The sequence below is a fragment of the Rattus norvegicus genome, chromosome 20 (genome assembly GCF_021556685.1).
Source record: "Rattus norvegicus strain SHRSP/BbbUtx chromosome 20, alternate assembly SHRSP_T2T, whole genome shotgun sequence".
Taxonomy (NCBI): Eukaryota; Metazoa; Chordata; class Mammalia; order Rodentia; family Muridae; genus Rattus; species Rattus norvegicus.
This window is the reverse complement of record NC_141553.1, coordinates 1,100,443-1,114,631: the sequence shown is the minus strand read 5'-3', so window position 1 is coordinate 1,114,631 and position 14,189 is coordinate 1,100,443. Positions and strand designations below refer to the sequence as shown.

The window sequence follows — 14,189 nt, the reverse complement described above, 5'->3', positions numbered from 1 at the left end:
GCCATGTGGCCCCATGGAACCAGCACTAGCATAGGTTGGTATATTTTGTTTTTAATATTTCAACATTTGACTTTTTATTTTTTATATTAATTATTTTGTTTATTTATATTCCAAATGTGGTCAGCCCTCCACGTGTTCTTCACCCCTACCACCCTCCACTTTGCCTCTGAGAAGGTGATCCTCAACCCACAAACCCACCTACCCACTCTCACCTCACTCCATTAGCTTGCCTCTTCCCTGGGGTATCAAGTCTCAACAAGACTTGGTGACTCCTCTCCCACTGAGGCCAGACAAGGCAGACTTCTGCTATATATGTAGCTGGAGCCACAGAGCATCCTATGTATGCTCATTGTTTGGTAACTCACTCAGTCTTTGGGAGCTCTGAGGAGTCTGGGTTACTTGATATTGTTGTTTTTCCTATGGGGTTGAAATTCCTTTCAGCTCTTTCAGTCCTTCCCCTAACTCTTCCATAGGGATCCTATACCTCATTCCAATGGTTGGCTGCTAGGCTCCTGTCTATAAGGACAACAAGGCATCAGTAATAGTGTGAGGGTTTAGTGCCTACCCATGGGATGGATCCCAAGTAGGGACCATCACTGGATGGACTTTCCTTCAGTCTCTGCTCTGCTTTTGTCCCTGCATTTCCTTTAGACAGGAAAAATTCTGGGTCAAAAACTTTGAAGATGTGAAGATGGCCCCATCCTTCAAATAGGGGCCATGTCTATCTACTTGAGATGGTCTCTTGATTTCATCTTCCCATTGTTGGACATTTTGGCTAAGGTTATCCCCATTGGATCATGGGAGCCTCTCATCCCTGTTGTCTGGGAATTTTCAGAGGTTCCTCCTGGCCCCATCCTACATTGGTGCATACTTCTACCTATTCCACTGACCCACTGGACTTCTTTCCTGTCTCACCCCATACCTGATCCTGCCTCCCTTCTCCTTCCCATCTCCTCTGCCACCTAGCCCCACACTCCCACTGCCCCTCCCATGATTATTTTTTTTCCATCTTCTAAGTGAGATTGAGGTATCCACATTTGGGTCTTCTTTCCTGTTAAGTTTCATATGGTCTGTGAGTTGTATCATGGGTATTCTGAACTATATCACTAATATCCACTTACCAGTGAGTACATACCATGTATGTCCTTTTGTTTTGGGTCAGGGCTACCTCACTCAGGATGATATTTTCTAGTTACAGTCATTTGCCTGCAAAATTCACGATGTCTTACTTTTTAATAGCTGAGTACTATTCCATTGTATTAATAAACCATATTTTTGGTATCCGTTCTTTGGCTAAGGGACATCTGGGTTGTTTTTAGCTTCTAGCTATTACAGATAAGGCTGCTATGGACATAGAGGAACACATGTCCTTATGCCATGGTGGAGCATCTTTAAGGTTTATGCCCAGGAGTACTATAGCCGGGTTGTCAGGTAGAACTATTTCTAATTTTCTGAGAAACCTCCAGATTGATTTATACAGTGGTTGTACTCTGATCACTTTATACTCCCACTAGAAATGGAAGAGTGTTCCTCTTTCTCCACAGACTTGGAAGCATGTGCTGTTGTTTGAGTGTTCTTTTTTTAACTTAGCCATTCTAATTAGTGTAAGGTAGAATCTCAATTTGATTTGAATTTCCCTGATGATCAAGGATGTTAAACATTTCTTTAAGTGCTTCTTGAGCATTCAAGATTCCTCTGTTGAGAGATCTCTGTTTATCTCTGTACTCCATTATTTAAGTGGGTTATTTGACTTTTTTTGGAGTCTAACTTATTTATAAATTTTGGATATTAGCCCTTTATCAGATGAAGGGTTAGTGAATATCTTTTCCCAATCTGTAGGTTGCCATTTTGTCCTATTGACAGTGTCCTTTGCTTAACAGAAGCTTTGCAGTTTCATGAGGTCCCATTTGTCAACTGTTGATCTTAGATCATGAGACTGGTGCTCTGTTCAGGAAATTTCCCCCTGTGGAAATATGTTCAAGGCTATTTCCCACTTTTCCTTCTATTAGATTCAGTGTATCTGGTTTTATGTTGAGGTCCTTGATCCACATGGACTTGATTTTTGTACAAAGTGATAAATATGGATCACTTTATATTTTTCTACATGCATACTGCCAGTTAGACCAGCATAATTTATTGAAGATGTTTTCTTTTTTCTAGATGTGTTTGGCTTTTTTGTCACAGATCAAGTGTGTGTGTGGGTTTATTTCTGGGTCTTCAGCTTTATTCCACTACTCGATCTGTTTCTGTGCCATACTGTGTAATTTTTATCACTGTTGCTCTGTAGTACAGTTTGAGGTCGGGAATGGTGATTTTCCCCAGAAGTTCTTTTATTGTTGGGAATTATTGCTATCCTGGGTTTCTTGTTATTTCAGATGAAGTAGTGAATTGCTCTTTCTATGTCTGTGAAGAATTAAAATGGACTTTTTATGGGAATTGGATTGAATCTATAAATTGCTTTTGGGAAGACGACCATATTTTTTTTACTATGTTAATCCTATTGGCCCATGAACATGGGAGATCTTTCTATCTTCTGAGGAAGACCTCCTGAGAGACAGGGAGGCTGTGTACCTGATCACAGCAGACTTCATGGGAGACAGGCTGTGGAGTACGGGAGAGAGGCAAGCTTGCCCCAACTGTCCTGGACAGAGTTGCAGGCTAGAAGGAAGATGGGGCTCCAGCATAGCAGACAGGTCCTGCATTCTCTGAGCTCCGTGGAGATCCTAGTGGGGTCAGGTATTGGTGCAGGGGTTTCACTTGTGTCCCTGCTTATGGCAGACCTCTTGGAAGAAAGACAGTGGGGTATGGCAGAGGGGCAGATATCTTCTCTGGATGGAGTTGTTTGATTTTCAAACAATAGGGAAGCATTGGAGGGCTTAAACCATTAGACACAGATAACAGTAATCCCAGATGGGTTTTAAGAGCAGTATTACTTGGACATGAATGGAAATAATATCATTTTAAGACTCCAGATGTATTTTATAGTTACTAGTGTATGCATTAGGAACATTGATTTTTTTTAACAGTCACTTATAGCAATTAGTGGCTAAAAATTTTTACTATTTTAATTTCACCCAACTTTTGTATGGTGTAGAAATTTCAAAGCTTAGAAAATAAATGTATAGTGTAATTTAAAAAATCTCCAATGATCATATGCTTTGGTGAAGGAGACAAATATGAACCTATACTTAGAATAACTGACTGTAGAATTGGTGTATTTTCTACTTCATGACCTTCTATGGTTCATTGTTTTCTGTAGGATGCCTCATGTGCCATGCATTAGGAAATATTTACACATTTTCTTCTTGTTAAACTGAGCAGACCAATTTGATTCTTGAATATTGTCATGTTCCTAAGAGGAAGGAAGAAATAAGATAATTATTGGAACTTCACAGTTCTAGATGGTGTATGTACCCAATGACACAGAAACATTCTTTCATGATCCTGGGAATGGACCAGCTCTTCTCCATATTACCAACCTTTGGGCATCTTTATGAGAGAGAAAATGGACTGTTTCTAATTTCACATATTGTCTCGGTGGTCCCAAATAGTTAAATGTTTCCTAGCTGACTTCAATGAACGGCACACTGTAGAACTCTTTGTGAATTGTGAAAATCTTCATCAAATATGGTAAAAACTGAATGAGAAACAATTAGGAGAATGGAACAGGAATTCCTATTTAGATAGAATAAGGCTGGCAGTTCTGTAAGAATGTTATGGTAGATGATTAATGAATAGGGCATGTTTGAATCTATATTTATTTATAAAGTGCAATTAAAACTCATACATCAGTTAGGATGGATCTAACTAGAGACCAGGAAATATTATGACCCCACATGCACTGTTCAGGTTTTCCTTAGTTTAGAAGGTAGACTAATGACTAGAAATAGACTATGAATTGTAAATCCCTTTCTGCTTTCACATATGAATTTTGGCCAAAATTTATGGCTGTTTAGTGATTTTATTCTTAAAATATGTCTTCAAGAAAATTCTCAATGGAAAGTTATTACATACTTTCCACTAATGAGTAACTTTGGGAACTGAGTCTCTAAGGTCAAGAAAGATTTTTTCCGTAGGCAAACCTTTTCTGATCCCAAGAGAGCTAATAAAGTCTAGACTTCCAGACTCCATCTTCTCCACTCTCATATACAGTCTCAGCAATGAGTGCAAAGGGCAGGATGCTTGTAGGTCTAAGACCATTGGGCAAAGTGGATAATTCTAAGTTCATCACTCATTAGTGTACATTAGAGAGGTCAGAAGGTAAGTATAAAATGTGGTATTTTATGGAGTATGAGCTCATATTTCAGAGAAGATCATTGTAGATGTAGTATAGGTCACCATTCCATTTGTATGTTAGTTTCTAAAGCTGCATGTAAATAGCCCCACCTAAAAGAAAGAATGTTTCACAGTAAAAATTCTTCTATGATGAAATGATATTATATATATTTATATATGATGCACTCATACAGACACAGACACATAGACACACACACACACACACATTTGAAAAAAAGCTGAATTGAAAACTTGAACAGAGTAATTTGTTTACAGATATATGAAGCCTGGAACTATAGCTAGAAGAGAGGTACAAAAGATGAGTTATAAGTAATTTAAAACAGGAGGAGGAACAGGTTAAGAGACTGAAGATGAATTAGAGATCATTAGAAACCAGGGTAGTATTGTAGGTCTCTTGAAAGTCAGACAACCAAAGACTTGAAGTGAAAACAAAGGGTTTTCAATTCAGCTGTGTTTTTGAGAAATAAAGTAATATTTTGATGACTGAAATTTAAAGCTAACATTTATGAGAGTTATTTTGGCTCCCCATATCATTTTAAAAGAGGCCATGTTCTCCTGATCTCACTCCTAAAATCTTTTGTTCCCATCTTCCATTGTTGACTTCTCTAGGGAATGACTAGAGCTGTCTTGTTTTAGAGCTTTTAGGTGAGCTTTCAAGTTGCCATATGAGATCACTCCAATTATTTTATGCAGGCACTTAATGATTGATGTCAGCTTTCCTCTTCACACCACTTTCATTGTGTCCCATAATGTTAGATATGCTGTGTATTTGTTTTCATTGAATTCTAGAAAGACTTTAATTTCTTTATTTCTGTCTTGACCCATTTTTTCACTCAGTAGTGAGTTGTTTGGTTTCTATGAACTTATAGACTCTCTTTTGTTTTTGTTGTTGATATCCAGCTTCACTCCACAGTGTGCTGATCAGATGCAGGAAGTTATTTCAATTTTCTTGTGTACAAGGAGACAGTGCTTTTTGTCTTCCTTTAAAATGATATTTTATTGTAAAGTACATGTATGTATATTTGTGTTTGTATGTGGGCATGTGTGTCAGTGCCCACAGAGGCCAGAAAAGGGATTAAAGAGCTTGGAACTAGAGTTGCAGGTTCTTGTGTGTCACTTGATTTGGATGTGGGGAGCCAAAATCAGGTCTTCAGGAAAAGGAGCAACACTCTTAACTACTGTCCCATCTTTCTAGCCCCAAATACAAATCTCTAAGGTATACCATCCAACTATAAAGTTTTGTTAATTACTTCATGTTACATATACAGATAACACAACTGCAAGCTGTTTATGAACAAGATTATGTGTCTTTGTCTTCTGTTAGTAGTAGAGCCCTCTCTATTACAGTAACAGAATTGAGTTTTTCCTAGATCTTCATTGTTAACCTATTCTTCTCATAAAGGAAAGAGTTAAAACATAATTAAACAGAAAGTACAGTGAAGAAAAATACAGGTAAGCTGTGAAAAGATGGGGAATCATAATAAAAAGGAGAAAAGAAAGGAGGAAAGAAATAAAGAGAAAAAGAAGGGGAGAGAGGGGGGAAGGAAGGAAGGAAGGAAGGAAGGAAGGAAGGAAGGAAGGAAGATTGAACAAAGGTTTGGAGCACCCTCTCTGTCAGCCTATGTTTTACTAGTACATAAAATATTTTCCTCCACACTTTTAAGATATTCTTTCAGTTCCTTGGTGGGTTTTAAAAGCCACTTTTGTCTTTGGAACAGAGTCATGTTTTTCTTATTCCATCTGTCCTCAACCAGGTCATGGGAAGGTAACATTCAGAGTAGCATCTTATCCTGAGGACTAGTAATAATTTTTACAAAAGCCATGGTTTTTTTTTACATTTTTAAAAGAAATGATGGCCTCTACTCTCAGGAAATTCACATAAGAAGAAAAAAATTATATGTCACAGAAACTAGAAACCTCATTTAGACAATATAAAACTGAGCACCAGGTCATCCTGTCTATATATTTAAAAAGAGGTAAGATAATAAATGGTAAAGTATTCAATAACAGTTTAAAAGTGGACAAGAAGATAAAATTATAAAATAGTTTTGAAATCCTGGTCAAATTTGATGAAAGATGAAGAATTATCAGGTGAGAGGAACTATGGTGATTAATGTTAACAAGAATGCACAATATATAGAGTGAGAATTAGAAAAACTATGGGTGACCAAACAGAAAGACAAGACTGCCTAGCTAGGGGTTGGCAGAGGCACACCAATAAGTTTGCAGTGAGCACAGTACAATATATGTAATTACTAGGAAAGAAGAGACACTAGAGGTATTTGACCAATGGAGTCAAGGCAAAACTGAAATGTTTGCAGCCTGAATAATAGTAATTAGAATAAATTAAGTGTAGCCAGTTACACTGTTGATGTAATAAGTTTTGATTGAATTGATGAGAAATGTCCACGTAAGGTAAGAATTGGTGATCAAGGGGCTGAAATGTACAAGAGTTTGTGGATAAAAACACTGTTTACATATGTGGGAATGAAAGACATGGATGCACCATGTGTTCAAGTCATACCAGCAGAATAACACCTGGAGAAAAAGTGTTTCCATCCTGAAATACTAAATGAATGGGAAAATTCATAACTATTTGCTAATTTTTTATGGTAACTACTAGGCATACTTTGAAGAGTAAATTCAGGTTCTTCTTTGTTCTGTCATAATATGGTGTCTCATTTGCTTTTGAAAGGAGGCAAATACTAACAATACCTTACTAAATATTTTTTTAAAAATACATTTGGTTATATCCTCCATATCACAAGATGGTAATCTATGATGGTGCAAAGTAAATCTGCTAATCAAAGAACCATGACTTCCTTGGAGAGAAACCGAGAAGGCAAGGATAATCCCATGGTTCAAAACCATGTATTATCTCTCAGTCATAGCACAGCTCAATGAAGTAAGGAGATTAGGGAAACTGAGGATGATTGTGGTGGAAACTTTGGTTGTTTTTTGGATTAGGTAGATACACAATGATTAGACACCATTGAGAGTTTTTTAAGAAGAGTTACCAGAAGTCATAGAATCACACTTTCCACATCGTCCTGTGCATTGCTCTCTGCTATCTCAGAGTTCACCAGAGGGGTTCTTACATCTTTTACTTGGTTTTGATTCAAAATGAATATTTTATTAATTATTTTATATTATGTTAACAACAGAAATTGACCATGATTGAAAATGATACTGAGAAGTGTGAATCTTGCTGGTAGCTCATTCAATGTGGACAGTGAAGCATGATAGAGTTTATAAGACATTCCCAGTTCAAAATACTTAGAGCCTTAGAAGACACACAGGACATATACAGTTTCATAAAAATATGTTTATCCTGGTAACGTCTTTTAAACAAATAAGTAACATGATTTTATTTTTTTGAAGGAACTCCCTTGGCATCATTGTGAACAATACATTATTTGAGGCAAAAGTGGTCACAGTAAGTCACTCAGCAAAACAGCAGTATTTTACTCTGTCTGCTGAAGCTGCAACCAGAGCGGTGACTCTATGGATGGACAGGAACATTTATTGAAATCCCACTGTGAGCAAAGCACTAAGCTATGTACTAAGATAAAGCCTCTGCCTTCAAAGGAATCACAGACAAATAGATTCACAGGAATGTGGTTATTCAACCAAGTAACACAATGGTTAAATAGCATATCTTTCTCCAAGAGAATTCCCAGAAGCCACTCAACAAATTGTCTTTATGTCTCCTTAGGGAGCCATTTTTTAATGAACTCCAAATCTTGTCCTTCCCATTAATAGTCTAGTTTCCATTGCTCAATAGATTCTGTGAGGGAGACCCATTGCCAAGGGACCAGGTCTGGGTTCATGCCAACTCTTGCCTACAGTCAGAGAACTGTCTTCATACCAATTACTACTTGAATAACAAGACCCAGGATGAACTGTAGTCAGGCTCCTGACTTTATCCTCTTGGGATTATCTGGGGAACCAGAAAAATGGCAGCTTTTCTTTAGCATCTTCCTTGCTCTCTACTTGTTGGGCCTTTTAGGGAACCTGCTCCTTCTGTTAGCTATTGGTGCTGATGTCCACCTCCACACACCCATGTATTTCTTCCTTAGTCAGCTCTCACTCGTGGATCTTTGCTTCATCACCACCACAGCTCCTAAAACGCTGGAGACTCTGTGGACTGGAGATGGATCAATCTCATTCTCTGGATGCCTGACTCAGTTGTATTTCTTTGGTGTTTTTGCAGATATGGATAACCTGCTTCTGGCAGTCATGGCTATTGACCGCTATGCTGCTATCTGCCACCCACTGCTCTATCCACTTGTCATGACTCCTTGTAGATGTGAGATTCTGGTCAGTGGGTCATGGGGAGTAGCTCATTGTGTGTCTTTTGTCTATGCCTTATTGCTCTCTCAGTTATATTTTCACACCAATCAAGAGATTCCTCATTTTTTCTGTGATTGTCGGCCTCTCTTATGGCTTTCCTGTTCTGACACTCACCTCAATGAAATCCTGATGATGGCTTTGGCTGGGGTTTTAGGAATCAGTGCAGTTCTCTGCATTGTAAGTTCTTATAGTTGTATTTTTTATGCTGTGGCTAAAGTTCCATCAGCGCAGGGGAAAAGAAAAGCCCTGGCTACATGCAGTTCTCACCTCTCTGTAGTCCTCCTATTCTATAGTACAGTCTTTGCCACCTACCTGAAGCCCCCATCTAGTTCTCCCTCCTCTGGGGAGGTGGTAGCTGCTGTCATGTATACTCTGGTAACTCCCACTCTGAACCCCTTCATTTATAGTCTGAGAAATAAGGATGTTAAGAGTTCATTGAGAAGGACCCTGAACATGGAGAAGTCTCACAAATAAGGATCATCCATCAGGAAGGATCATATCTCACATCACTACCACACATGCAGAGTGAGTCAGTTAACACCATGACTCAGGGAAAAAAATAAATGATTCTTATGGCTAATCTTTAGTGTTTTCTTGACTGAATTTGGAACCACACAACTTTGGGCATTTCTGTGAAACTATCTCTGGAGAGATTTCACCAAGAGGGAAAGATTCATTTGAATGTACATGACACCGCTTGTTCCATAAAATTATCCTAGATGAATTAAATAGAAAAATTAAAAACCTAACTTACTATAATTATTCATCTGTTTTTGCTTCTTGACCACAGATGCAATGCTACCCTATACCCTGCCCTTCTGACTTGCTTTTCTCATCCTGACCTATTGTATTCTTCAAACCATGAGTAAAAATGAAACTTCCATTCTTAAATTGCTTGTCCGGTGTTTTGTAACAGCACCAAAACAAGTAACAAATAAAGTGATCTATTGGAAAGATTACTATGTTGGGTCTGATATTCTTTAGTTTGTCTTCTTATACTCATACTCCTGATGCATGACTATCCATTGCAATCACTACAACCATGGGATAATTTTAAGAATTTTTACCAGTGGTTTAGTAAAAACAGCCCCCAGATATTCTTATAGGTTTTACTGCCTCTCCTATGCTGGAGATCAAATGCATCAAAGTTTTTATGCCTTTTTATAATATCCTTCCTCTAGCTGATTCAGAATACTACTGAGAAATCATGCTAAAGGGAGCTTTAGTGTTCACAGAACTTATATCACAAGTGAAAAGTCAAGAAGCTGGTGAGTCTGACAATAACCTAGGTCAATATGAGCATGACGAGAAAGAATACAGGTTTATTCTATCTTCTATTGGAGAACATATTACAGGATTCCTTTTACAATAATTTATTATTCTAAATAAAGGTCACAATAAAAGCAAATAAAAAATAAAATAATTTATTATTGTTATTTTGTGTGTATTTGTAAAATTATTTATGACATATCACTTCTGGGAAATCACATTGAAGGTCCCACCATTAAATTTGCATGCTCAAACGAAATACAATGGGAAAGAAATCTTAAAATGTCACACTGCAATAACATAAATGAACATTGTTCTAGATTTGTGTATGTATTGCTGTCTTGTTTCTATGGTTTTCTTTTCATTAATCATTCACTGCAGTGCTACAGACAGCAACAAGCTTCAGAATGGCAATCCAGTACATGTGTTCACTGTATGATCAACAGACTACAGAGTGATAGCTCAGTACATGTATTCACTGTGTGATGATCAAATCAGAGCCCTGTTTATGTTGTATGCAGTAAATAACTCACAGTACCTTACATAATCTTTTAAACTAACATCTGAAAATGGTCTAACTATTACTTCCCCTCTGAGCATAGTTCAGGAGACCTAAAGGGGAATCTGAGAAACAATATAGTTACTCATCTCCAGCCGATTATGGAATACTTTTCAATCAAGACATTGAAAATCCAGTAGAAAATCTTCACTGTCCTCCTCCTTAGGTCACATTTAAGTTGTTTACAGTAGAGAAGCCTTCTTAGTACTTGCTGTAACTCCTAGTTCTTCAAGGTATAGATGCCACAGTTGAAGATGGGGATGACCACTTTAGTTGTAGATCAGGGCAGTGACCATGGAGGGGGGGCTGGGAATGGACAGCAGAGGGCACAGTGCACAAGACCATGAGTGTTCCATAGAATATAGACACCACAGTCAAGTGACAGGAGCATGTGGGAAAGTCTTTGGTCCTTCTAGTCCCTGAGGCATCTTGTAAGACTCTCAGAGAGAATCTTCCCTCAGGAGGGAGATCCTCAAGCCCCAATGACCAGTCTGAGTCCACCGGCTGCAATCTGCAAGAGGATTTTTATTGATCAGGATACACAGGTATCTGTGGGCATCCCAGTCAATTCGGAAGACTGGCGCGCCTAGCAGAACCAGGGACGGGTTTTTATAGTGTATTGGAGAGCAGAAGCAGGCTTACAGAAGCAGATGCATGGTTACAGGGATGTGATTGGTGGAGTAAATGAGGCATAGGTGTATGTTACCTATTTTGGCTATAATCATAACAGTGAGTTAGCAAAAAGTACATGGTGGTCGGGTCTCCCGGGGGGTTAGGGACTGTTGCTTTTTCCCTGCCAGGTGGCCCATGGAGCAATGCCCATATTTTAGTCTGGTTTCTGCATTTTGTTTTCTTTTCTGGGCTATTTTGTCTAAATGTTGGATCAGCTTGTCCCACAAGTCTTGGGACACATTTGAACTTCTTGAACTTTCTCATAAGGCTTATTTTAGTTCCAAGCCTATGTATTTAAAACTTATCTTTCATTTCTATGTTTGAGGGCCTAGGGCTGGGCTTGTATAATTCCCTTTCAGGAAGGGGGTCTTTCAATCTCTCAGCACAGTCACCACAATCTCAGCATAGAAGATCAGAACCAGCTCAAAGAGGATATTCAGGAATGCAATGGAGAGAATAAATGTAGTCACCTGGGCTACTCTGGTATTTGAGCAAGCCATCAAAGGTGAGAGAAATCACAGCAAAAGGGATCAATTTGGTTGGGGCCACAGAACCTCAGCTGGGCCATCAGAGCAACAACTAGTCTATCTAACATAGAGCCAGACATCCAGACTGTGGGTACCAACTCCAGGCACCGTTGTGGCACCATCAGGATGGGTATTATAGGGTGTGACAGGTTGCAAGGTAGCAATCATATGTCATCGCAGCCAGCAGGAAATACTCATCTGTATCCAAGAGCCAAATATGAAGAACTGGAGCAAGCAGCCAGTCACTGTAGATGGACTTTTGACTCTTTTAGGGGTTCCTTTTCCTACTCACTCTCTTCTCCACTCACATCCCTTTCAATCCTTTCTCTAACTCCTCCAATGGGGACCCCCAGGTGGGGCAGGCTCTGAATGGACATTCCTTCAGTCTCTGCTCCAAATTTTGTCTCCATATCTCCTCCTATGAATATTTTTGTTCCCCCTTCTAAGGAGGATTGAAGCATCACACTTTGGTTGTCCTTCTTGAACTTCATGTGGTCTGTGGATTGTATCTTGGATAATTCCAGCTTTTGGGCTAATATCCATTTATCAGTCAGTGCCTACCATGTGTTTTTGTTTTTGTTTTTTGTTTTTTTTTGGTGATTGGGTTACCTCACTCAGGATACTTCCTAGTTCCATCCATTTGCCTATGAATTTCATGAAGTCATTGTTTTTAATAGCTGAGTAGCACTCCATTGTGTAGATGTACGACATTTTCTGTATCCATTCCTCTGTTGAAGGGAATTTGGGTTCTTTCCAGCTTCTGGCTATTATAAATGAGGCTGCTATGAACATAGTGGAGCACGTGCCCTTGTTATACGTTGGAGCATGATTTGGGTATATGCCCTGGAGTAGTATAGCTGTATCCTCATGTAATACTATGTCCAATTTTCTAAGGAGCCTCCCAGACTGATCTCCAGAGTGGTTGTGCCAGTCTGCAATCTCACCAACAATGGATGAGTGTTCCTCTTTCTCCACATCCTCGCCAGCATCTGTTGTCATCTGAGTTTATGATCTTAGCCATTATGACTGGTGTGAGGTAGAATCTCAGGGTTGTTTTGATTTGCATTTCCCTGATGACTGAGGATGTTGAAACATTTCTTTAGGTGCTCCTCAACCATTCGATATTCCTTACCAGCTACACTTTCTTAAAAGAGAAAATCTCCGCTTCTTCAGCTCTTATCCTTCCTTAACCTTTTCCTTTTATAAACTTCTTGTTTATAATTCTGATATTTCAAAACCTTTTACGTACAATTCTATCCAGTAATTGTGTCGTGTAATTCTAGCTCCACAGTCTGTATAGTCACTAATACATTCCTTCACATGTCACTTGCAACATTCTTCAGATGTCTGCTAGATGTAACCCTCAACCACAAAGAGTTCCTTTCCAAAAACTGCCAACTGCCAACTACTACAAGTGAACTGAAAATTTGCTGGAATCTCATAATCACTGTCCCCTAGTCTCCCTTATCTCAATAGTCTCTGATCTCTATGTTATAGTCACTAAAGTATCATAAATTCCCATATATATATATATATATATATATATATATATATATATATATATATATATATATACTGAGTCCATTTTTGTTGTACATGTATATGATTTCAGGACTGACCATCCTGCATTGGCAAAACAATGGGTGGATTATTTATTCCTGGGAGACTCTAATTCTTCTTCCTCCAGAAGTTATCAGCTGTCCTCAGATCTTTGTCTAGGTGTGGGACCACACACAAATTTCCAGCTTGCATGTTGATATTGCCATTGTTCATGTCTTGCTTATGGAGCCATTTCTAGGCAACACTTTATTACAACAGAACACCAGGTATTCTGGCTTTTTCAATTTTTTTCACCTCCTTCTGAGATGTTCGTTAAACTTGTCATTAGACAGGAGCTGGGATGTAGATGTATGCATTGGACCTGGGATCCCTGTGGTCAACTAATTTCTGTTCTATTTTTGTGATTTTTTGTGATGATCTCTGTGACGGTTTGAATATGCTTGGTCCTGGGAGTGGCACTATTAGGAGGTGTGGCCTTGCTAGAGTAGGTGTGGCCTTCTTGGAGTATATGTGGCCTTTCTAGAGGAACTATGTCACTGTGGGTCAGAGCTTTGAGACCCTCCTTCAACCTGCCCATGAGACAACTCTGGTTTCCCTTTAGAACAAGATGTAGAACTCTCAGCTCTTCTAACCCTATGTCTGTCTGGATGTTGCCATGCTTCCCACCATGATGATAATGGACTGAACCTCTGAACTTGTAAGTCAATCCCAATTAAATTTGTCCTTTATAAAAGTTGCCTTGGTCATGTTATCTCTTCAGAGCAAGGAAAACTCTAAGACAGTTTTCATTTGCTGTACAAAGAGGCTTCTTTGATGACGGGTCATAGCTAAATTTATCTGTGGGTATAGGGATAAGATTTAGAATTTAGTAAGGAGTTATGTTGGTTTAGCAAAGTGGTCACAGTTGATTCTTTACTAAATAATATGACATTCACTAGGCCAGGGAAGCTGCC

General features: G+C 38.7%; 1 protein-coding gene and 1 pseudogene across 1 annotated transcript; one reads left to right on the top strand and one right to left on the bottom strand.

Annotated features, from left to right (window-relative positions):
* Nucleotides 1-8,193: 8,193 nt before the first annotated feature.
* On the top strand, nucleotides 8,194-9,123 carry Or1o11 (olfactory receptor family 1 subfamily O member 11). The gene is given in 1 exon segment (NM_214456.1): nucleotides 8,194-9,123. A coding segment is annotated over 1 exon segment (930 nt).
* Nucleotides 11,347-11,964, bottom strand: Or11a7-ps1 (olfactory receptor family 11 subfamily A member 7, pseudogene 1; annotated as a pseudogene).